Raw genomic sequence first — 23,127 nt, 5'->3', positions numbered from 1 at the left:
ACTTTTCAGGCAAGTTGATTGGTTCAAAATGAAAGGATTTATTACGCAGAGCCATAATCAGTCATGGTGATTTGAACTCGAGGGCATTCTCTCGGCAACGTGCATGTATGTAGCACATAGATGCAACAGAAAATGTGTTGTTTGTACAACTAAAACCAACTCATCCCTTATTTATCAGTCTCTCCCTTTTTTTCAGGAAATTTCACGGAGAAATCCTTGACACATCCAAGCTCAAAGAGAGATTATCGTCATGGCAGAGCCAGTGAAGCCAATCTTGGAAAAGATGCGACTCCTATGGAGAAAAGCAAGATCATCGACCAAAAGCCCGCAAGATCTTGGAGTTCCTGCTCGACAGGAGGAACCAGAACCGAGCCCTCAGCCTACAAAGAGTCCTGAAAGCGAGAACGATCAAGACCTGTGGCGATTTGCTTACAATGAGCTTCAAAAGGAAGATCCGGAGCTACTTGAATATTATAGCCTTTCACTCAAGTGTATAAATCCAACCAACTCCGACCCACTATCAAGCCCGGAGTCAACCCAAACCATTGTTTCCGCTCTCACCAAAGTCCGCGAAGAGAAGCAGTGGAAGGTGGCATGGGGTACACGTCAAATTAAGGTCCGCGTACAGGTTGTAAAGTTGATCAAGTTCGCTCTCGGATGCAATTCGATCATTGGGCCAGCTGCAAAGTCCCAGCCGTATGCGGCCTTGGCTTGGTCGGGAGTGACTGCTTGTCTTTCAGTGAGTGAACACTCCGTATTTTGACGATATAAATAACATTCTTACTCGTTTTTAGTTGCTTTCGGATGGTCTGAAGCAAGCAGAAGTTATGCTGGCAGGGTTCAATTACACTTGTGACAAACAACCGTACTGGGGGATTTACGAAAAGAGTCTCGGTCCAATTCCGCCGGATATACTAGGAACCCTGGTCAAGCTTTATGCACACATATTGAAGTACCAAGCAACTGTCATATCCCACCTGTCCAAGAAACAAGTGCAACGTGCATTGAAATCCAAAAACCTTTGGGAGGAAATGCGACTGAACGTTGAAAGGCAAGACAAGGTCTGTCTGGATATGATCAACATGATTGAACGTACCAATACCCAGAAAAGGTTCGATGCGAAATGGAAGGCCATTGAAGAGTCACCTGCTGTGCAAAGGGAGATCAGAGATTCACTAGGCCTCATCAGGTCAGAAAACCAATCATGGCGAGACCAGGAAGACAGGAGACGACTTCTAGAGATTCTGTCCAGCGACTGTGACTATGAACGTGGCAAAAATCTGAATCCTCATACTGTCGCCGGAACGTGTGAGTGGTTTTTCAAGCACGAAAAGTTTAGGACGTGGCGAGACATGGATTCAGCTTGTATTTTGTGGCTGTCGGCCGGTCCTGACTGCGGGAAATCGGTCCTTTCACGAGCGCTTATCAACGACGATATGCTAACTACGGAAGAGTCTACATCAACAGTCTGTTACTTTTTCTTCAAGGAGGAAGATCCACAGTGAGTCACCAACAGCAATGCCTTAAGTGCTATGCTGCATCAACTATTCACATTGCATCCCAATCTTATCAATTGCGCCCTAGACAGTCATAATGCCTTTGGGAAGAATCTGCGCAACAACTTTCTCAGGCTATGGGATATCCTGCTGAAAAGTGCCGAGCAAAATGAAGCAGGGGATATCATTTGTCTTATTGATGCTCTTGACGAATGCAAGGAAAATGACTGCAAAGAGCTTATAGCCTGCATTATCCAATTTTATGAAAAGGGCATTCAAGATAGACCTCTACCACACCTCAAGCTCCTGGTGACAGGCCGCCCATACGATTACATCGCGGAGCTTCAGAAGCTTTCCCCCCATCTTTATTTCTGCTTTGACAAAACAGTCCGACAAAAGCTATAAGAGACGATATTAAATTGGTCATCCAAGCAAGGACCCACAAACTCACACGTTTTGACGACGGCAAAAAACAAGAAATTGTGTGCCTTTTCAACAAACAGGAAAATTGCACCTACCTTTGGTTCACGCTTAGTTTCAATATTATTGAGTCCGCACCTTCCGCATATTCCAGATTATCTGATATTGAAAAGCTTTTGGCTGAAATACCCCCTGAGGTAGATGCGTACGAGCTTATTTTGAAAAGGGTTCAGAATCAAAGCGTGGCTATGAAATTGTTTCAGATCGTAACAGTATCCCGGTCTAACCACATCGACGATCTCATTGTTGCTCTTACTCTCGCAATCGGAAGCGAGAAAATCAAGACATATGAAGATATAGATAAGAGCTTGTACAAGTCCGAGTCTTACAGCGAGATTCTACGAAACTTGTCTGGGCTGTTTCTTGTCATTCGGATGGCGACACTGAATTGCATAAGGCCATATCAGTGGCTAAAGCTTTTGTGACGGAATGTTTGATCGAAAATGGAGCAAGTATCGAAATCACCAATAATAAAGGCGAGACACCGTTACATGTAGCGACCAAATGCGAGTTTTGGATAGACGTGGATAGCAAGATAAGGTGGCTTTGTAGAAAGGGAGCTACAGTAGAAGCTGAGGACACCTCTGGGTCATCCGTTCTTGGTCTTATTCTGGCGAGGGTTGAGAAAGAGTTACAAGACTCGCGAGATACTGCGGCTATCAATAGCGCAGCAGACAGCGTTCGTTTCTTACTGATGGACAGGTAAGCAAACACATCCCACCCGAGCGTCAAGATGCCCTTGGAGCTACTAATGGCGCGTAAGCACCTTCCGGAAGACTTGAGCAGCGTGTTTGACGAATACAAAGCATACAAGGAGAAAAAGGGCATACCATGGGCTCTGTCAATAGTCACTATGAAATTGCTTCTGATACTTTGATGATAGGTATCGTCGATTAAATGCTTAGGGGAGAAAAAGTCCTAAATTCTCACTACCTACTTCAGCTATCAAATTCCCTCTCACTACCTCCAACTTGCCTTTTTCTGAATTAGTCAGTACTCGATCCATTCATATCCAGCAGATGACCCGAAATATGACTACCTACAAACCCTAAGCCACCCTACAAGCCGTACTTGGACAATACCCATGATTACAAGCAAAACTACACAATCCCAAATATGAATCATCCTCATTGGACAACGGCACACCGACCGTGCCCGTAACCGGTGGCGTGGGCACAGGTGCACCGTATGCGGTGCAAGTGCATGGTCCCGGAGGACAGTAGCCGTAGTTGCAGCAGAAATTGCAGAGACCGACGTAGTTTCCTGGTCCGGTGCCGGCGACGCAAACCGTGCCTGATGTTGAGGTACTTGTTGATGAGGTGGTTGTGGATGTGGTCTTGGTGGTTGATGTACTTGTTATTGTGGGCGATGTTGTAGTTGTGCTGCTGGTTTTGGTACTGCTTGTGGTCGTAGTGGTAGTGCTTTTGGTTGTGGTCACTGGAACTGAGGTTGTGGTTACTGGTGGTGCAGTTCCGAGACTAGGAGTAGCAGCACAGGTTGAAACGTGCAGGCCCTGTACGAGCGATGCAAGACCAGCAGGTCCTAGAGGATCACTAAATCCAGCTGGCAGGCTTCCAACTATGTCATCCCAGAAGAGAAAGGGTCAGCTTAGTGCACAGGAAGGGCAACAGGGAGACAAACCGTAAGCATTGAAGTTATACAACCCACAAACACATCCATTTATAATCTGCTTCAAACTCGTACCCTGGAAGACAGTAGCGCCATTCCGAGTCACAGAAAATGTCTGGGTGCCGACTCCCATAGGGACCTGGAACGCATTCGCCCCAGCCGATGCCTGAAAAGTCTGCGAATTACTGCCGGAAGTCACAGTAATCTCAGCAGCGGCTGTGAACAACGAAACTACAAAGACGGAGTCCTCCATGGTCTGGTATCCATTGGGGCGGCCAATGAAGTAGTTTCCGCTGGAGTTGCTGGCATTGGGATCCATGCAGGTATCTGTCGCGTCACAGTCGACGTCCTTCGGAGTAGGTCTGTACCAGTAGATGAGCTCATCGCTGGTGATGTAGCTGTCGACTGCTGTGGCGCCGGCTTTGAAGGCTGCGATGAATGGTTTGGCGAGATCGAGCCAGCCGTCGTGTGGCCTTTAACGAAGTATTAGCATACATGTTTCAGCCTAATGACAAAAGGACCTTACATATCATTGACCCATTTGGAAGCTCCATCGTCCGTGTGAGGAGAGTCAAGAGGTCCGACATAATGAGACTCGCCGTAGTCGTTCCATGTAACAATTTCAATGAATCGAGGGCCTAGTGTCAATAGCTCCTCCCAGCGATTGTACCATAGCAGATCAGAAGGGAAGACCCAGTTCTTGCTGTAAGAGACTTCGGGGCCAAAGTGGGTCGAGAACCAGGGAGAGGCAGCTATTTATATCGCATCAGTCTTGAGTAAATAGAAAGCACGAAGCCACCCAGGTAAACGTACGAGCAATGTATGCCTTTCCAGCGAGAGCTGAGATATATTGCTGATCACCCTGTTCCACCGTCACATTTCCAGTAGCATCTGGTGCCTTATTGTTCCCATCATTCGGCCACGCCATCCAATTCAACAACCCATCAACATTCGACAGATCCGTGCCATATGAAGGATGGAAATTGGGCGCAAAGAACAGTTCGGAGCCAGCCGCCGAACGCAGTGCAGCAACATCAACACCGTCTCCGGCAAAGGACGAAACAAAGACTTTGTTATCGACCATGAGCTGGGCGGGTAGACTGGCATACTGAGCAATCTTTTGCCCGATGGCGGTAGCTTGGCTGGTGCTCCACCAATTGAAGTCGAAGGAGATGAACACTTTCATCCCATTGTTTGCGGCCGAGGCGTAGGCATAGCCTAGTTGTTGATCTGTGTAAGGGTCGACGCCGATGTTGAGGGCGAAGGCGTCGATGCCATATGATTTGGCGCGTTGCATGTCAGCGTCATAGTCGGCTGAGCTGGTGCGGTCACTGGTGATGCCAATCTGTAATGATACGGTCAGCCATTGTCGTCCCTATAAACGAATCCACCAACGTACCATGAAATGAGCAAAGACAAATCGATCAGTCGACTGTCTCTCGCTCAAGGAGCGTTCCTGGCTCGGATGCCCCTGAACCAAGGTAGTCACAGCGGACAACGCCGCAAGAAGAAAGCTCTTTACAATCATCGTGATCAAAGACTCTCAAAGTAGAATAATTTGATCCCTAATGTTGACCATGGGATACGAAGAGGAGACCCGGGGGCTGACTCACTCATATATAGGCAACATTTCGTCCCATGTTCCCCATCCTCATTGTTGGATTCATTTGGGCCTAGCGGACATGGCTTGCTGACAATGTAACTGTGATATACTCACGTTGGTTTCTTCAGCAATATTCCCGTAAACAAGATGATCGCCTGGACGAGTGAATAAATCCGATTGGAACTACGGCCGAGCATATTCGAAAACGAAACATATCATACGCAGCTCTCAATGTAAGTCGACCTCCCTCGAGGCATCGAGAGAGGTCATAGGCTCAAAGACCCGCTAAACTAGCTGGGAAAGACCTCACGGTCATCAATTGATCTTCGTCAAGTGATGATGATTCTTGGCGGCGCAGGATAGGTTGGGGAGGATGTAACATCGCCAGCCCCAATATGGAAATCTATGAGAATTGGCGCGAAAATTCTGGCTAAAGTGCCTGTAGAGCTAATAATAGTTTAATCGAGCCTCAAGGTAAATTAAATCAATATGTATATGTAATTATTGATTCAAGGTTGGAGTCTTCAACGTTGGTTTGGCCCACCCGGCAAGAAAGACTGCTTGACGTTGATATATTCCCGAAGGTCGCCTCACTCATCAACCAGATGCGTTCACGGATGTCTCTGCAATCCAAGTATTTGGAGATACAAAAAACAAGTACTATTGTCAGAGCACACATCGCTTATCTCCCATTTCTGTCGGCAGATTAAAGTGATGCTTGCCGGTATAAACAAGGAACAACAAGAAATCGCCGCTCGGGCTGGCAGCACATGAATGAAGTTAGGGCAAGCCATCGAGTCACGCCATGGTTACATCCTGTCAACCTCCCACATGAACGCTTGTACGACGGGAATATGCACTGAAAATAGAAAATGGTCAATTCTATGTACGATGTAAAGAACAGGCTCATGATTACGAGAGAACGATCGGTGGAATTTTTACATGTCAGGTGGTATGTCTCAAACATCCCCGCGCTTAATGTTCAAACCGGAGTAGGGCAGTCTTCAGTAGATCTTCGAAAGCTGCCAGTAATTAAAGTTGACCTAACTATGCTCACTTGATATATAACACCATTTTCGCTGGGAATGCCTAAAAGCATGAGATTACATCGCGAGCTGCATGCACTGACCTCTCAGCGTAGTAGTATCAAAATTCATTCCAGGCCATATGATATAAAACATCCTTATCCAAACAAATCAAACTTTCGTGACACTCAAGAATCCATGATTAGCTACTTAAATCAACCAATCTTTGCATTCGAAAAGTCCATTTCTGAAATACAAAAACACGTCAGCTGTCAAAACACGAAAATGCCGGCTTAAATCCTCCTCCTGCTGGGTTGAATCGTCACTAACCTGGATGCTCCTCCTGAAATTTCTTGAACAAATCCATCTTCCGCTGCTCATCACTGGTCGGCTTCCCTATCTCCTTTTGTCTCTGATCAAACATCATCTTCTCCACCATCGCCCTCGTTTCACCATCCAAGTCACCCAGCGACGAATTCTCGGGCGTGATCTTGGTGACGTCGATTTTGGGTGCGCTGGTCACGATGTGCGGCCACCATTCCATTTTGTTGACTTTATCGAGGTGGATGGTTACTTGTTTGCCCGTGGGAATGGTTTCGAGCATCCATGTAGAGTCGTCTGCGTGAATCGCGTGGGGGAAGTCGCCCTATTCTCGTAAGTACATAGTCCTTAACCTTTATTCACGACGCTCTTGGATATGGATAATTTTTACCTCGATAATCGGCGCCTGCCCTTTGAGAGCAACCTTGATCTTTGTCTTTGTAAGAACTACATCCAGGTCCCTCCCCTTGATTGTGCCTGGTACAGGGATTGAAACTTCTGCTTCGCCGATTGTTTGTGTCCATTTGTAGGGTAATAGTGCCTGCTCGGCCTCTTCCTTGGCCTTGCGCTCTTTCTCTTCTTGTTCTCGCAGGGCAGTCTCCTCCCGGGTAGGACCGTTGGGTTCTTCGATGTCGTCCATATTAAACTGAGTGTTCTGGAGAAATGGAGAGGTGAGAGTCGATTTGCGAATTACTGCCCGCCTGCGATGTAGCTATCGCGAGTATGATATCAGCTACCGTAAGCGGGGTATGGGCTGTTGCTTTGTAAGGTACGCTTGGTTCGTGGTCTAGAAGCACCGCAAGAACTATACCACAATAATATGTGATTATATGAGAGGTAGAATGACTCAAGCAAGCTGTTTTATAAGGGAAAAAAAATACAATTGTATGATTGTTTCTAAGAGCTTCTGGCGGATTAAAGAACCGCCCCGCAGCAGATCCCATTCCCCACATGAGCATCGACCCTAACCCTGATTGCAGCTTTAAGGTATTTGATATATCCATATACAAGATACAATATGCATTTGACACTACCACGCTGTGTTCTTTTACAGAAGCTACACGGTAGCGGAAAACTATATTTTTCGAATGGTCCCCAAGGGCAATGTCCCAAGATGCGTCGGATAATTTTGAATAGTGTTCATTTTATCGTCTTTGTTTTCTCTCGTACAACAATTCGATAAGCGTCCATGACCACCGAGGCACGTACTTCTCAGCTACACAAGGGAAAAGAACGCGCAATCTAACAATAACGCCTTATTTCATGGTAGACAATAGATAGAAAGAGTTGTCCCTCCGCACAATCTTTTGTCTTCTCTCCAAGCTCTTATCCCCCTCACGATTCCACGTAACTCGTTGGGATGGACTTTGACATTCGGGTCGCATTAAAAGGAAAGAGAAGGAAAAGGATAAAGAAGATTTTTGGAGTCCCGTAAATCCCGACTGGTATCGCATTGTGTGAAAATTTTTGGTTTTAAAAGTTGTAACTTCATTAATTACATGACAACACCGGAGTTGGAGGCGATACGCTGGAGAAGAGGTTAGTTACGTGGACATGGTCTTGGACCTCTGCAGATAACTTACAGGCCAGAGCTCAGCAGCTTCCTTTCCAACGGGACCAGTGATGGCAGAGCCCTTCATTTCACCCTTGGCGTTGACAATCTAGAGTTCGTTAGTTTTTAGTTTCTGATCTCGATAGCGGCACGGAGAAGGGTGATTCGACATCGAAGCTTAACGAGATCTTCAGACAACAATTTCAAGACAACTCGTATCTAGCGACTATGCAAATCACCCTTTCCCAGTAAGTGAATCACTTACAACACCAGCATTGTCCTCAAAGTAAAGGAAAATGCCGTCGGGTCGTCGCCAGGGCTTGCTCTGACGGACAACGACAGCGGGCATAACTTTCTTTCGCAATTCGGGCTTTCCCTTCTTAACAGTGGCCATGACCATGTCGCCAACACCAGCGGCGGGGAGACGGTTGAGGCGGGCACCGGCACCSGTAACGGAGATGATGTACAAGTTGCGGGCTCCGGAGTTGTCGCAGCAGTTCATCACGGCGCCACTATATCACGTTAGTTCTTTCATATCATTAAACATCGTTTCGTGATCGTTCGATTTCGTGGCAGGAAACATTCGCAATTTGACGTTGATCCGGGGTTCACGTACACAGGCAGACCGAGAGTCATTCTAAGCTTGTTGCCAGCGGCACCACGACTATACACAAATATTGGTTAGCTTCACGATCGAAAAATTCTTGCAAGTCCAGATTCTCCTCTTGTCGCCCATCCAGACTGTATATCAAGCGGAATACACAGATTTCTCGAATAGCAGTCGAATATAGACGAAATCGGTTGTCGTAGTATGGTTGTCCAGCTCCAAAACCGTTGCAACGAGATTTTCAAGCCCATTCCACCCAAATTCACCAACCAGAAGAATTCCAGGATAAAAGAAATAGAACTCACCCTCTGTTCGACATTTTGGCGGTATGTCAAGTTAACTGTTTAAATTGGCTGGACGGGGAATACGCAGGTCGGGAGAGAGAAAGGTCGACTGGGTGCGAGTCGAAGGTATTCACACAACCAAAAAGCGGGTCGGGAATTGGATCTCGCTTAGTGTGTGAGCGTCGGCCTGGAAGACGAAATCTTGGCACACGCGCGGTGATTGGCGGAAGTGCGGGATGTAGGTCGTGCCCTAATACTAGTCCCAATTCAGACATGCCCTAATAGTTTTACATTCCGGGGATGATGTCCGTTATGTCAATCTGTATGGCTATATTCTGCAACAAACTGCTTCTAGCGCTGCTGGATTAATGCTTAATGATACATACAAACATAAATAGAAGATGACAACAGATCCCAGAGAGACAACTACCAGATGTGATGCAACATCCAATAATCGAAAAAAAAACACCATAAGTCCAAAACACCATTCCGATTTTCGTCCCGGACGCCAGAAACTCAAGATGTGGCCCTCGCCCCCCTGGGTACTGACTATGATTCAGTCTTCTCAGGCTCTTTAGATTCACTATCAACCTGCTTTCCTGATCCTACCTCGGTCGTTGTAGGTTCTTCTGCTGTAGTCTTTTGTTCTGCTTTGGGCTCATCGTTAGCTTTCTCTTCCTGTTTGGTTTCAGGCTCTTCGGCAATGGTTGTATCAGCAGCTGGCGGGGATGGTGCAGCCGGTTCGGTCTCTACAGCAGCGGCAGCAGGTGGGGATGCTGGAGGTGTTTTCTGCTGTCCGACAGTTTCTTCTGACGGAGCAGCCTCTGCTTCAGTTGCCGTTACGTTGGCATCCTCCATATCAATATCTGAGTGCACATCGCTCAGAGCTGATGCAGGTGACTCGGCACGCGTGGAAGGTTCCTGGGCGTTGTCCTTGGTTTCCGCAGCTAGCTTCTCTTCTATCTTCGAGCCTGTGTCTGCATCGGAAGGAGATTGGCGGCTTTCTGCTCCAGTTTCTGGTGCCGATGTCAGGGGCTTCTCGGCCTCGATATCAGCCGTCACATCCATCTCCTCGTCCTGGTCAGGCACTGCAGAGGCTTCTCTGGGTGTTGCCATGCCACTTTCCAAGCCAGAGTCCGCAGCATCAAGGTGACGATGACTGATGTGGTTTCTTCGGCGGGCTGCTCCTGGCTGCCGACGAACACCGTTGGCAGCAAGTTCGTCTTCGTCTTCGCTGTCACTAAGCTCACCAGTCTTTTCGACATATTGATCGAAACGACGTTGTGTGTATCGCTTGTCTTTATTCTCATCTTCATCGAGGTCATCCATGATTGCGTCTGCCTCGTCGTCCAAGCCATCGATAAGTGGATCGCGGGGGACGTCAGTCATTTGTACGGAAGGTGCGAAGCCAGTGCGTCTGAGGTTCTCAATGACTTGATTACGGATCTTGTCAAGATATTCCTTCGTATTGGCATTATCCATATTCGATGGTCGCACGTCCAGTTCGTAGTCGGGCGAGAAGTACTGTATACTGTTAGCTTGAGCTTCACGGTGTAGAATAGCGACAGCCTTACCTCATAGTAGTCGTTGTAGGGCAATTGCGAGTCGAGTTGCTCGTTCAGGAGAATACCCGTCTCAAAAGCCCAGGTACGGGCTACGTTGCGCATAGTATAGCCACCACMTCCCAAAACCAAAGTTGGCAAATTAAAACTCTTCACAAAGTTGACACAGTTGGCATGACCTCTCATGCTGAGGTTGAAGCAACCAAGACGATCGCCAGACAAGCTGTCTCCACCACACTGTAGAACAACGGCCTCGGGTCGGTACCATTCCATGACGTTGCTGATAACCGGCTCGAAGATGCTCTTGTAGGAGACATCGTCGATTCCGTCACGCAGAGGAAAGTTGACGGCGTAGTATTTTCCTGATCCAACACCGATATCGCGAAGCTCACCAGTACCGGGGAAGTATTCTCCATACTTGTGGAAGGAAACGGTCATGACACGATCTGTAGTATAAAAAGCCTCCTCGACACCATCACCATGATGGACATCAATATCAATGTATAAAACACGCTGCTTGAATCGTAGAAGTTCGAGGATACCGAGGACGATGTCTGTAGACCGTTAGTTAGAACGCTGGTCTTTGCGATCGTCTGACACTGGAGCTTACCGTTCACATAACAGAAACCGCTAGCCTCGCTCTTCTTAGCGTGGTGAAGACCTCCTGCCCAGTTGACTGCGATGTCACACTTGTTGCGGTTCAAACGGGCTGCGCCTTCCATACTACCTCCAGCGCTGATGCCACAAAACTCGAACAAGCCATCAAACACTGGACAATCATCTCCGACATTGTACTTGCTCTGTTCTTTCGAGTACTGCTCCATATTGTCGGGTGTCACTTTCGATAAAAAGTCGATATATTCATCCGTGTGGAATTGGGTCATTTCGTACTTGGAGGCTGGTTTGGCACGCTGCATAAATTAGCGCAACTAATCTTTAAGTAAGAGCGATGCGCAAGCTAATAAAACTCACATAAATCTCCATCTTTTTGTACAGACCATAGTTCATCACTAGACTGTGGGCCATTCGTATACGGTGTGGCTTCATGGGATGGCCTGAGACGTAGGCATAGTTACCGACGTCCGAATCATAAAAATATGCCACTTTCTTTCCCCGATCAGCGGCACCATTCAGGTTGATCGGGTCAAGGGGTGCAACGCCAGTCATGGCTATGCGTCCTCGTTGACTGCACTCGAAATCGGGGTGGCAGGACAGAAGACCGTCTCCAAGTCAGGCTTGCGAGGATTGAAAGGATAGCAAAGGACTTGAAAGTCCTGTGTGGGGTGGCGAATAGCGAGATCAGTGGACTGCAAGTAACTCAATGAGGCGAGCAAAGAAGTTAAAGGCTCTCACCAACACCGAAGAAGTGAAGGGTGTGAAATAAGGGAAGTTGAGGGGAAAGGGAAGAAAGTGATGCGCATAGATTCCAGAAAGGAAAGACCAAGGCGGTAAGGCGGGAGCGGGCGAATGACATCGCGCGCTGGCTGGGTGGACTCTCGGAGCTATGGACGACGGACCGGGCTGCTGATTGATCTTGCCTCATCAACAATTAACACCCTTCCTATCACCTCAGACTAAAGCAACTTTACGAATCTTCTTTGCTCTTTCAAATCCTGTACCACACTTTCAAGTTCCATCTTCTTGTCTAGTCGCACCTGGTACTTCCAGCTTGAGCTCTGCAACTTGCCTCAAGCTTCCCGCAAAGGGAGCTCTCGCCCTCATCACAATCCTTCACCACTCTAACTCGATTACGAATCGCTCATCATGGAGCGAATAAACCGCATGCTTCAGACTGCCCATGGCATGGGAATGGGTAGCGCAGCCCCAGGAGCTGTAAGTAGCTCAGCTTGCGTGACCACGAGACCATTTCAGTCAAGCTAACATCATCGCTAACAGGACAGCCCCAACTTGATCGATAATTCGGAGACCGTTCACATCTCGTCGTTGGCGTTGTTGAAGATGTTACGACATGGCCGAGCTGGTGTTCCTATGGAAGTCATGGGTTTGATGCTGGGAGACTTTGTCGATGAATATACCGTGCGAGTTGTGGATGTGTTTGCTATGCCTCAGAGTGGAACGGGTGTGAGTGTCGAGGCTGTGGATCCTGTTTTTCAAACGAAGATGATGGACTTTTTGAAGCAAACCGGCCGGTATGACTATAGTTGTACGTTCTTCGAGCAGATAACTGATTTGTGACAGACCTGAATCAGTCGTTGGCTGGTACCACTCGCATCCCGGTTTCGGTTGCTGGCTTTCGTCCGTCGATATCAACACCCAGCAATCCTTCGAACAGCTCACCCCTCGCGCCGTTGCCGTCGTGGTCGACCCAATTCAGTCCGTCAAGGGCAAAGTCGTCATTGATGCCTTTCGACTAATCGCACCACAGACCGTTGTCATGGGCCAAGAGCCTCGTCAGACCACATCTAACTTGGGTCATCTCAACAAACCGTCTATCCAAGCTCTTATCCACGGCTTGAACCGTCACTATTACAGCCTTGCAATCAACTACCGCAAGACAGGTCTTGAGGAGAACATGTTGATGAACCTACACAAACACGTCTGGACAGAAGCACTGCAGATGAATGACTTCCATGAAGATGGTAAGAAAAACGTGGACAGCATGCAACGCCTCGTCGAGTTGGCGGAAGGTTACGAGAAGCGAGTCAAGGAAGAATCCACATTGACCAAGGAGCAATTGAAGACTCGATATGTGGGCAAAGTTGATCCTAAGAAACGTAAGAACACGCTTTTCAACGCTTTACTTGATAAGGCTATGACTGAATACTTACCGTTTAATAGACATCGAGGACGTCGGACAGCAATTAATCGAGGACAACATCGTCGCCGTGTCAAGACAAATGATCAACAAGGAATCGTCAGTTGCAAGGGTGGCGAATGGACAAGATAAAGAGAACGAGGCACAGATGGACGTGGATGATGAGAAACTATAACCGTAAAATTACTTCTCTTCTAATAGATGTCGTTGCATTCTATAAACATGATTTAGCACTTGTAAGCCTACATCGAACTGTGATATAACTACACATTACGATCTTGTTCTCATTATTTCTCACTCAGACAAGTATTTATTGATAGATTGACTCTGCTCGAACGCGGAGCTCAAGTACTCAGGATTAATATACACTTTTTTGTGCTTGACAGAAACACAAACACAAACACAAAATTGACTCTTGACTTCACCAACACACCAAAAGAAAAGAGGGGATTGCTCTAATAGAAGTTTTGCAAAGGACATGATCAAGATGGATGCAGATAGGTGGACCACATGGCATTGAAAAATAACCCCGGAGAATGCACTTTAATAAGGGGAGGGAAAAGAAAGGAAAACATACAGAAGAAGGTAGTGACCAAAAAAGTAAAAAGACATGATTAGAAGAGTGTAACTTCGTATGAAGGGGGTAAGCGGGAAAGGGGAAGAATGTGCAATGCCAGTCATAAAATCATTCGACTAGAAGACATGGCTGGACTAGACTATTTCTTCTGAACTTCCTCTCCGGCAGCACCAAAGAAGCCGGTCAAACTTCCCTTCATGCTCTTCATCTGCTCTTGCCGTGCCTTCTCTTCTTCTTCAGCCATCATCTTGAGCCATGTCTCTCCGTTCTCACGAATTTCTTGCTCCATCATCTCATAATTCTTCTGACCGCGTTCACGGATCTGGTCCCAGAGCATCTTCTCTTCGGAGGGGCCTTGGCCGTCGATACTGCTCTGTGGCTTCAAGCCGAGAAGACCGGCAAGGTTGCCGACACCGCGGCGGGGGCGGCCCTTTTGTTCTTCTTCCAGTTGTTTCTGGAATTTTTCGCGCATCACCTTCTCGCGTGCGGCGAATTCGGCGGGTATGTATGTGCCCTCGAATGATTTGATGACGGGACGGACGTCCTCGACGTTCATGCCTGCTACATATTCAAGGAAGGGGATCAAAGCGACGAGGGATTTGTCCTGAGGGTCGCCTTTCCACTTGGGTAGGATGATGGCGTTTTCGGGCTGTTCACGAGCGTGACCGGGTACGGTATCGATGAGGATGACTTTGGAGAGGTCACGATTCAAGTAAGACAGATCCTATCAAAAGTAAGTATTGCGTGTAAGAATCGAAATCAGAAGGGTGAGATCTACCTTGACGTATTCTCCATCCTTGTACTTGGTGGCTTCGCGGAACAAAGGCCATCTGATGATGCGGAAAGGATCGAGCTTTCGCAAGACCTGGTCTGCCATCATACTTGGAACACTGGTGAACAAAACAAGCTCATAGTACTGGTTCAGATAGCGCAGGAAATAGTCGACACCAGGTCGCTTGGCCACACGCCAGCCGTGCTCTCTCGTCCACTCGCTGTGAACCAAAAGGTCTTCTAAACTGAGTACCAATGTATACGGCTGTCTCAATGAGGGATCTTCTTCAGGCAGCAGCTTATCAAAGGCAGGGTCTCTGTAATAGCTAGTGAAGCTGTTCATACGAGCCTTGATTCGGTCCCAGAAGAGTCCAACACCCCATCCAGATGGAGCATCTTTGTGAGCTCGAGCTTCTTCCTCCGAATCCCAATTTCGACCCATATAGACTGTTCCACCGAGGAGACCACCGAGAAGGATACCATACATCACATTAGCGACGCGAGCTCGGCGACGGTCCAGCGAAGACTCGTACGCCTCCTTTGATCGGCTGCCACTAGCGCCTTCATCTTCGTAGTCTTCGTAGTCATGCTTGGAAGGATCCTCAGTCAGATTTAGAGAAGTCGTTTTGCGTCCTTTGCGCGCTGCATCAAGTTCTGCTCCCAGCGTAGATGGGATACCTTGTGTCAAATCCGGAAGAGGTTTCTGCGGTTTTTGGGCCTGAGCCGGTTCCTCGGCCTGGGCTACTGTCTCGAATTCGGGCTGTTCGGGTGACACATCAGGTTCAGACGAGGGTTTCTCAGATGTAGACTTCGCAGACGTAGTCTTAGCGGTACCAGTTGAGGCGCTCGCTGCTGCTTTTGCTCCTGAAGAAGCGCCAACAACAACTGGTTTCGACTTCGGCTGCGCCGATTGATTCTTGGCTGATGTATTCCTCTGCTGAGAAGGCTTCGACTGTGACGAACTCGCCTTTTGGTTGGGGAGAACGTACGGTGTTTTCGGTTTATTGTTCTGTGCGTACCATCGTGGATATGAAGATGCCGTGAGGGATGAACGGAGGGTGGAAGGCACTGGGCGAGCCCTGGCGAGCGGCAGAACGGAACGAACAAGCATGATGCAGGAGTGTGTATGAAGGAAAGACAACTGCGAGATCTATATAATCATTTCCTGGTCATCAATGCCCAAGCGCCTGGTCCAATCGGGATGAATGCCTGGCTTAATCGAGAAGAATGGTCGACATCAATTGATTGATGATGTCTGTCTCTAAAAAATCCAGTGAGAAGCTCGACCACGAGCGTCATCCATCAGGCCAGTCCCGATCTGTCCTAGCGCCAAAACAAACTCGGCAGAACTGCCGGCCCGTGCCAAGAAATTGTATCCCGCCTTTAAATCTTCGTTCTTTCGTCCCTCTCTTCTTTCTCTCTTCTTTTCTTTCCCATAAATGAAAGTTGAATCCACCCAGATTATCGAAATTTGACCCATCACTCTTCCTCTCCCATGGATGCCGGGTTGTATTAGCTGGGGAGACCCAATGAATCTGATTCAGTCTTGCACCCAAGAGCGGCAGCTAGGCCTCCTGTGAGCTGTGCAGCCCCGTATGCGAGACACATCTATTGCCACCATGATGTCTACTATCTATAATATCCATATCTCAATATAAACAGACTATGAAGTTGCGCTTTTCCATCTCTTGGTATTCCTTTCAGCTAGACACATGAACCCGGATCGGTATATATAAGCGAAACCCATTCGACATGGCCGCCCTGGAAGCTGAACTCAGCAAGCTCACTCTTTCGAGTCCTTCCGAGGACAAAGGGAAACAGAAGGAGAAGGAGAGAAATGACCGTTACAACACGGATGACGAGGATTTCGACGATGAACCTAGGGAAATCCCGCCTTTCAGATTTTTCGACCTACCTTCGGAAATCCGTTTGAAGGTGTATGAATACGTGCTATTCGGAGAAACGAAGAGGAAAGGACCACCGCGCACAAATGGCAACGCGGGCTCGTCACGCAAAAATAAAATTCCAGCGCCCTTGTCCCATCGACTTTCCCTTTTTCTTTCGTCGCGACGCATCCATGGCGAAGCCTCGGTTCTGTTCTACTCTGTGCAAACATTCCGCGTTTTTCAGATCCAGGATTACTCTAAACAACCTACGCTAATCAGCCTTGCGCCGTCTTACCGACCACTTATAAAAAAGATTGAACTCATCCTAGGATCAAGCTGGACCGCACCTCCAAAGTCATGGAAAGTCACGAAGCACCTTGGCTTGACGGAAATGACGGGTGTTCGGACATTGAAGATCTTTATCCAGTGCGATCCATCGCATCCTGTCTTTGAGGGGTTCCGAGTTTCTTCGGACTTTTATACTGGATTCGCCGGGGGTTTGGTGCAGAAGATCCTGGAACAGTTGCCGAATTTGGAACAGGTTGAGTTTGACGCTTGGCCGTCGGTGCAAAAAAGTGGTCCTTTGATGAGACGCTTGCTTTCCGAGGTAAGGGCCACGAATGTAAATATTCACTGGGGACCTGAGCGTGGATGGAATGATTGGGAAGATGAAGATTGGAATGCTCCTGCAAGCAAACCGGTGGCCGTCAGCGGACATAAGAGTTCCGTGCCCGTCACTTTTAGGAACCATGTATCGGCTACGGGCATAACGACAGTCTCTCTTCATATTGACAGCTAAGCGCCATCACAATCTTGTTCAGGGAAATGTCTTGATGGCCATGTACAACACAAAATTATATTCTCTAAATGCAACAATGAATAGCTCATGAACGCCTGAATGAAATCGGTACGGGCCATGACCGCACATATATATCATCATCATCATCAATCATTACATATACCCGCCTGTAACCTTATGATTCTCTAACTGCTTTCCAGCCTTCTTATCCTCTATAAGCATCGTCATCGCATCAACAAGCCGCGACGCTGCCGCCGCCGAGATCTGATGATGGAACACAAGCCGTCCAGTCGGGAACACCGTTACACCAGCTCGCTTTCCATATTCCACAAAGGCCGCTGGTGGAATACCGGCTTCTTCGAGGTCCAGAACGATCATGTTCGTCTGCACGGGGAGGCTGATTTTATATCCGGCTTCGCGCAGGGAGTCGGCGGTTTGCTTGGTTAAAGCGTGGACCTTGGGTAACAAAGGCATTGTATATTCTAGGGCGCAGAGGGCGGCAGCAGCCATCATACCAGGCTATGAATGTTAGTTTTTGGTGATAGGTACCGATGTCAAGGAATATAACATACCTGCCGCGTACCACCACCAAACATCTTTCTAAACAATCGGGCACGATGTATAAACTTTTTCGATCCAACAATAATACTTCCCATTGGGGCACCGAGACCCTTTGCAAGACAGATACTGACCGAGTCGAAATTGGCGCAGTAGTCTTTCAGACTGACGCCCTCGGCTGCTACGGCGTCAAACAGACGGGCACCGTCGAGGTGCATAGCAATAGGCTTTTCGCCTTCTTCAACGGGGAAGTTTCGGACATAGTCTGAAATTTCCTTGGCGTCTTTGAGGGGTAGAATAGTACCGCTTAATGAGTTTTCCAACGAGACCACGCGTGTTGGAGGGAAGTGAACTGAAGCATGTCAATATACGTGTGATTTATTAGCTAGGGGGCAGATGGACGTACTGTTCCCATCAGCAATGATATGCTTCTTGACATCCTCCAGCGTCAAATGCAAACCATTCTTCGGATGCACCTGCGTCACAGAAGCCTGGGACATCACGGGCATAGCACCGGTCTCCCAACAATGGACATGGGCCCTATAGTCGAGCAACACTGTGTGCGGCGGTTGCGTCAAATGGGTCCGGAGACAGATCTGGTTTCCCATTGTGCCGGACAGAGCCCACATGGCGGCTTCTTTGCCGGTTAACTCGATCAGACGCTGCTGCAGGCGGTTGACGGATTCGTCTCCTGTTGCGTCGTACATGTCGTCTTGGAAGGAGGATTCGATCATGGCCTGGCGGGTTAGCCTTATTCTACATATACGTATATATTCCCGGTATCGGTAGACCCTAGGATAGACAATAAACTACTCACCTGCATCATATGTACCGTCGGCACCGTAACCGTATCCGACCGAAAGTCATGCTCAMCCCGCCGCTGAGCCTCTCTCAACTTATGAATAGAAGGCATCGTGAACACGGGCGTCTCATCCTCCGCAGTAGAGTCTGTGTTGTTGACGGCGGCAGTGGATACATCCGACCGACCATTCATCTGATGTCCCTCTTCGTCCCGTCCACCATGACTATACCCATTGTTCAGAGCCTTGATGGCATCCAACTTGGAAGCTTTCTTGGCCTCGAATCTCTCCTCCTCCACGACCTCTGTGATTCCAGGGGCCATTATATCTGTAATTTAAATAATAATAGCGTCTGTATCGTCGTATTATATTTTCTTTGTGCAATTGATCGATCGTCAAATGTTATATGCCGTTTTCGATGAAGGCTGTCGGGGAAGTGTTTGCAGAGACGAATGAGTGCAGGTCGATTCCGCGGGAAAGAAAATTCTTGTGGGAGGGGGTGTATGGTATTTTTCGGCAAAATGAGTCATAGGGTTTGCGGTAATTTTTGTTAGCCCTCTCTTTCGTTGAGAAGGGAATGGCGTGGTGGGCCGGCGATGGGCTTAGGGTTTGTGGTTGCACGTGTCGGCCGTTGTACACTGTACGTTCAGTCAACGGGATGGTCGGGTGGGTGCTCTATAAGAGATGGAGAAGACTGAGATTATTAGAGGCGCATATTTCAAGGCGGAAAACCTATTCTCAAATCAATCGTCGTTCCAAGGATTCCTCAGGCACGTCCCACAGAAAGCCCATCGCTGGATCCTGACTTATGTACACGCCACGACGCATCACCATTTAGTGGTGTTTACCTAAGATTTGCAACTTCAACCTACTCATTTGTAATGTCTCAGTCCGGGGTATTTCATAAATGGTAGGGATTATCCATGTGCTTGGATCGTATCAGTGCTGGCGAATCCAGGCTTTATCGGCTTAGTACAGGTGTTTTCGGCTCTGAGCTTCTAGATTGGAAGGCTATCGGCTCTGCGCGAGTCTACTTTATCGCATTCACTAAGAAAAGAGGATGCTGATCTAGAGTTCACTAACATATCTTATTTTCTTGTTTTGGTAGTCTTGTCTTGTCTTGTCTTGACGTGACCAACGATGACGCCGTGGTTTTAATTATTTCACCATTGGCCAGGCGCATGATGAAGCCATCAATTCCAATTCGTGAAAAGCATGTCGAAATAATATACTTCGTAGTGAATTAATGGAACATTGATTTGAAACAGAGACATCCCCGGAAGATAATCTTGTTTCCACACACATGGAATCCGAGCACAAGATAGAACCCCTGCTTCGATGGATACACGACAATAACTCTTTGTCAGGCTCAGCATTGATAGGTGAGCCTGTCTCTAAATCCCTGTAGACACTAGACACTGAACAAAGTAAATGTGCTGGTGGACCTCAAGCTACCAGGAAAGCCGGACGGCCTGGACCCATAATCTGATATCGTATTAGTAAATMCCGGCTCCAGCCGGTCCCTGCCGCGACCAAGCGAAAACGTCGCTGTCAGCATTCTGATCGTTCGTGCATCCTATAGACGATCTTTTTTGATCAGTCCCATTTTTATTTCTCAGTACAGCCCCTTGTCTATGCTGGGCCAGACCGCTGCTTGTGGGAAAGACCTGTGACTTGCGCCCTTTCCACGGGAAACCGAAGTATTGGACGATCTAGCGGCGATGATTGCACGGAAAGAGACGTTTCCCATGTATGGAGTACTATGGAGTATGGGCAAAGCTTGTATCTAAAGCTCTTTCAAGATCGACTGCGTGGTCGTTCTTTCAGGTGAAATTTACGTCTTGAAACCCAGAAACGTCCCAAATACCAGTCATGTCGAATGGGAAACCGTCCATCGTGCCGAATGTTCCGGAGATGGACATCATGTCATCGACGATGTCGTTGTTTGTTGTGGTTTCAGGTAGAATGATAGCGGCAGGATTCATGGCCATTGTTTCTTCGACCGGGCCTCTGTATACTGCTTGATCTTCTGGCTGACCGCCTGCTGCGGCCGTCAGGTTGCTGATCTCTGGGTGCTGAGTAATGATTCTTTCGCAATGGTCCAAGCACATGTCGGCCACGTCAAAGTCTTCTTCGTCGCGAATTTTTCGTAGAAAATTTCGTAAGTTGTCAACATTTGTCAAACATGACCGCGCGATTTCTTGGTCTGTAGTTTCGAGCGCACAACGTACAAGCAAGGTGGCCGTGGAAGTGAGGTGGAAAGCGCTGTCTGGACGAAATTAGATCTAGACTGGCGTGGAAAAGATACATTGACTTACAAGGCAACCAGAATTCTCTAAAGTTTGCCGGTTGTAATGAGCACATAAAGTGGACGATTTCTTCTGCAGCCTTGCGACACTCGGTTTGAAAGTATCGACGGGCTTCTGGGTTGTCGGTTTCCGTATTATTTACCTCCTGTAGAATCATTAGCATTGAGGCAAAGCATGGGTCACAAAAGTAACCTACGTGGAGTTCCACTCGACAAACAAGCATCTTTACAGCAAGGAACGCCAGATGTAAGCTGCTTGCTCCACTAGCAGGATTCTCCGATTCAGATACTGGGGCACGCAGCCATTCCGGCAATGAGTCCTCCCAGGTATCGAGATCGGTCCGTATATGTCTGAGTTTCTTGGAATTTTCCCGACCAGGTTTATTCTGCAATTGGTAAACCAGCGGCAGCAGCTCGCCTAAAATTTCTGTCAACCGACAAAGAGAGATATGGCAATGTGCCGCACGAATGTGCTGGCTTGTGGCTCTAGGCTGTGTCACCAAAACCTCTACACTGGGCAGAGGAACATCATATTGGCTTTTGGAGATCTGAGGCGGCACGCCGTGTCCAAAACTTCCCCATCGATCATGGATGACAGCACCCCACCACAACCTGATTCGTTGCTTTTTGTCACTCAGAGGAACCTTCCAATTGCTTGGATCTCTATTCAGACCTAAACAATGCGCGAGCGAAACTAGCCGTCCGCAGCTGATCGCATTGCCTGTCATGGAGAATATGGGACGTCCTGTAAGATCCAGTAACGCTGCGCTTACTGTAGACAATCCCGGTGCCGAATAATCTTCGTGCAATGCTGCCACAGTCAGGTTGATGGCATACCGGACATCAGGCTTGGGGTGACGGGCAAATTTCGGCGTATGTTTCCAATAGACAAGAGACATCGCATATACATGACACAAAAGGGTAGTTGGTAGGTCATCGGCATCAGAAATATATGCGTCCCAAAAGGCTTGGCCATCAAATACGGGAAACGCCACATTGAATCGATCGATGAAGCTGTCGAGATCTATTAGAGTACATTGCTTTTTCGAGGCACAGAAACTTACAGTCTGACTAAGTCTTGCTTGAATGGTCCAAGTAGATGCTCCAGGATCTCTTTCTGATTTTCACCTGGTGGACACCCAATGCGCACACCTTGGCGCCGCCTTGAAACCGTAGTGTAGAGAATCGGCTTTCGAGGGTCGTTCGAATATACGTTATACGGCTTGTTCCCATTCTCAATCTTGCTCGATCGTTCCGAAGGCATGAACTTCTCAATTACTTGAGCGTCTTCCGCGGCGACCGGACCCACGATCAGCACTGACTCATTTTGAGGGTCGTCGATTTTCCGGCGCAAACTTTCATCACGCTTCTCGCTGGGTATATGAAAAGTCGATGAGCCGTTCACTTGCTCTGATGCCGAGTTATCGTAGCTATCAATATCTTGGTCAAGAGCTTCGGACCTCCGCTTGCGCTTGTGCCCCGCGAAAGATGACGATGAAGCATGCTTGTCAGTTCCAATGGTTGGTGCATCTTCTGGCATAGAGTCCTCTTGGTAATGGCAATCGGCGCCTTGGATTCGGCATAACACACATGACTGACCCGGAATATCGACCGTACATCGCGACTTGCGCTTGCGACACAGGTCGCATGCTCTTACTTTGTGAGATCGATAGGGTCGCGAACCCGTATTGACGATACCAGGGTTTGCCTTTGGAGCCGGCGCATTCGTAGGAGGCGTGTTCGAAGGCATGGTGGTGAATTCGCGCCGCTAGCTGGCAGACATTATCTCGTTCGCCGACAGATTATTTGATGCGGCAGACCGATGTCGGCGCATTCAACTGGTATTAGTCTTTGCCTTTGACGTCGCACAATATGCTGTATAGTCGCCGTGAAATCAGTCAGCGAAGACAGTCCATGACCGCGCATCCAATAAACTGCTTGCAAGGGACGAGTCTTCGTCAGCTCATAATCAATTGATTAGCAAACTTTCTGCTGTTCAACCGAAGCCGCTTTAATCGGTATCCGTATCAGCGACCAATCATAGCCTTACAATTGATGGCTGACTAAGATCTTAGTCATTGGTCCATCTTAGT

The 23,127-nt window shown here is 48.0% G+C and overlaps 10 protein-coding genes across 10 annotated transcripts; 3 read left to right on the top strand and 7 right to left on the bottom strand.

Annotated features, from left to right (window-relative positions):
- Positions 1 to 250: 250 nt before the first annotated feature.
- On the top strand, positions 251 to 1,901 carry BHQ10_006294 (uncharacterized protein; the record flags this gene model as incomplete). Its single annotated transcript, XM_040878864.1, has 4 exons — positions 251 to 739; positions 795 to 1,308; positions 1,363 to 1,501; positions 1,589 to 1,901. The coding sequence occupies 4 exons, from the start codon at positions 251 to 253 to the stop codon at positions 1,899 to 1,901; spliced, it is 1,455 nt and encodes a 484-aa protein (XP_040734798.1).
- A 1,202-nt stretch (positions 1,902 to 3,103) lies between these two features.
- On the bottom strand, positions 3,104 to 5,133 carry BHQ10_006293 (uncharacterized protein; the record flags this gene model as incomplete). The annotated part of the gene is made up of 5 exons (XM_040878863.1): positions 3,104 to 3,454; positions 3,649 to 4,078; positions 4,132 to 4,357; positions 4,419 to 4,950; positions 5,005 to 5,133. 5 exons carry the CDS (start codon positions 5,131 to 5,133, stop codon positions 3,104 to 3,106), a joined length of 1,668 nt encoding a protein of 555 aa, XP_040734797.1.
- Positions 5,134 to 6,558: 1,425 nt separating this feature from the next.
- On the bottom strand, positions 6,559 to 7,194 carry BHQ10_006292 (uncharacterized protein; the record flags this gene model as incomplete). Its single annotated transcript, XM_040878862.1, has 2 exons — positions 6,559 to 6,879; positions 6,946 to 7,194. The coding sequence occupies 2 exons, from the start codon at positions 7,192 to 7,194 to the stop codon at positions 6,559 to 6,561; spliced, it is 570 nt and encodes a 189-aa protein (XP_040734796.1).
- An 855-nt stretch (positions 7,195 to 8,049) lies between these two features.
- BHQ10_006291 (uncharacterized protein) lies at positions 8,050 to 9,032 on the bottom strand (the record flags this gene model as incomplete). The annotated part of the gene is made up of 5 exons (XM_040878861.1): positions 8,050 to 8,082; positions 8,138 to 8,215; positions 8,372 to 8,618; positions 8,723 to 8,770; positions 9,019 to 9,032. 5 exons carry the CDS (start codon positions 9,030 to 9,032, stop codon positions 8,050 to 8,052), a joined length of 420 nt encoding a protein of 139 aa, XP_040734795.1.
- A 514-nt stretch (positions 9,033 to 9,546) lies between these two features.
- BHQ10_006290 (uncharacterized protein) lies at positions 9,547 to 11,726 on the bottom strand (the record flags this gene model as incomplete). Its single annotated transcript, XM_040878860.1, has 4 exons — positions 9,547 to 10,521; positions 10,572 to 11,113; positions 11,170 to 11,470; positions 11,532 to 11,726. The coding sequence occupies 4 exons, from the start codon at positions 11,724 to 11,726 to the stop codon at positions 9,547 to 9,549; spliced, it is 2,013 nt and encodes a 670-aa protein (XP_040734794.1).
- A 597-nt stretch (positions 11,727 to 12,323) lies between these two features.
- BHQ10_006289 (uncharacterized protein) lies at positions 12,324 to 13,510 on the top strand (the record flags this gene model as incomplete). The annotated part of the gene is made up of 4 exons (XM_040878858.1): positions 12,324 to 12,392; positions 12,456 to 12,709; positions 12,759 to 13,294; positions 13,359 to 13,510. The coding sequence occupies 4 exons, from the start codon at positions 12,324 to 12,326 to the stop codon at positions 13,508 to 13,510; spliced, it is 1,011 nt and encodes a 336-aa protein (XP_040734793.1).
- A 541-nt stretch (positions 13,511 to 14,051) lies between these two features.
- BHQ10_006288 (uncharacterized protein) lies at positions 14,052 to 15,794 on the bottom strand (the record flags this gene model as incomplete). The annotated part of the gene is made up of 2 exons (XM_040878857.1): positions 14,052 to 14,636; positions 14,691 to 15,794. The coding sequence occupies 2 exons, from the start codon at positions 15,792 to 15,794 to the stop codon at positions 14,052 to 14,054; spliced, it is 1,689 nt and encodes a 562-aa protein (XP_040734792.1).
- Positions 15,795 to 16,435: 641 nt separating this feature from the next.
- Positions 16,436 to 17,368, top strand: BHQ10_006287 (uncharacterized protein; the record flags this gene model as incomplete). The annotated part of the gene is made up of 1 exon (XM_040878856.1): positions 16,436 to 17,368. One exon carries the CDS (start codon positions 16,436 to 16,438, stop codon positions 17,366 to 17,368), a length of 933 nt encoding a protein of 310 aa, XP_040734791.1.
- A 153-nt stretch (positions 17,369 to 17,521) lies between these two features.
- Positions 17,522 to 19,049, bottom strand: BHQ10_006286 (uncharacterized protein; the record flags this gene model as incomplete). The annotated part of the gene is made up of 4 exons (XM_040878855.1): positions 17,522 to 17,887; positions 17,941 to 18,278; positions 18,333 to 18,663; positions 18,744 to 19,049. 4 exons carry the CDS (start codon positions 19,047 to 19,049, stop codon positions 17,522 to 17,524), a joined length of 1,341 nt encoding a protein of 446 aa, XP_040734790.1.
- Positions 19,050 to 20,549: 1,500 nt separating this feature from the next.
- BHQ10_006285 (uncharacterized protein) lies at positions 20,550 to 22,784 on the bottom strand (the record flags this gene model as incomplete). Its single annotated transcript, XM_040878854.1, has 4 exons — positions 20,550 to 20,995; positions 21,045 to 21,180; positions 21,232 to 22,048; positions 22,099 to 22,784. 4 exons carry the CDS (start codon positions 22,782 to 22,784, stop codon positions 20,550 to 20,552), a joined length of 2,085 nt encoding a protein of 694 aa, XP_040734789.1.
- Positions 22,785 to 23,127: the final 343 nt, after the last annotated feature.

The sequence above is a fragment of the Talaromyces amestolkiae genome, assembly GCF_001896365.1.
Source record: "Talaromyces amestolkiae strain CIB chromosome Unknown scaffold11.1, whole genome shotgun sequence".
Taxonomy (NCBI): domain Eukaryota; kingdom Fungi; phylum Ascomycota; class Eurotiomycetes; order Eurotiales; family Trichocomaceae; genus Talaromyces; species Talaromyces amestolkiae.
Note: the sequence above shows the minus strand (reverse complement) of the source record. Positions and strands in the feature narration are given on the sequence as shown.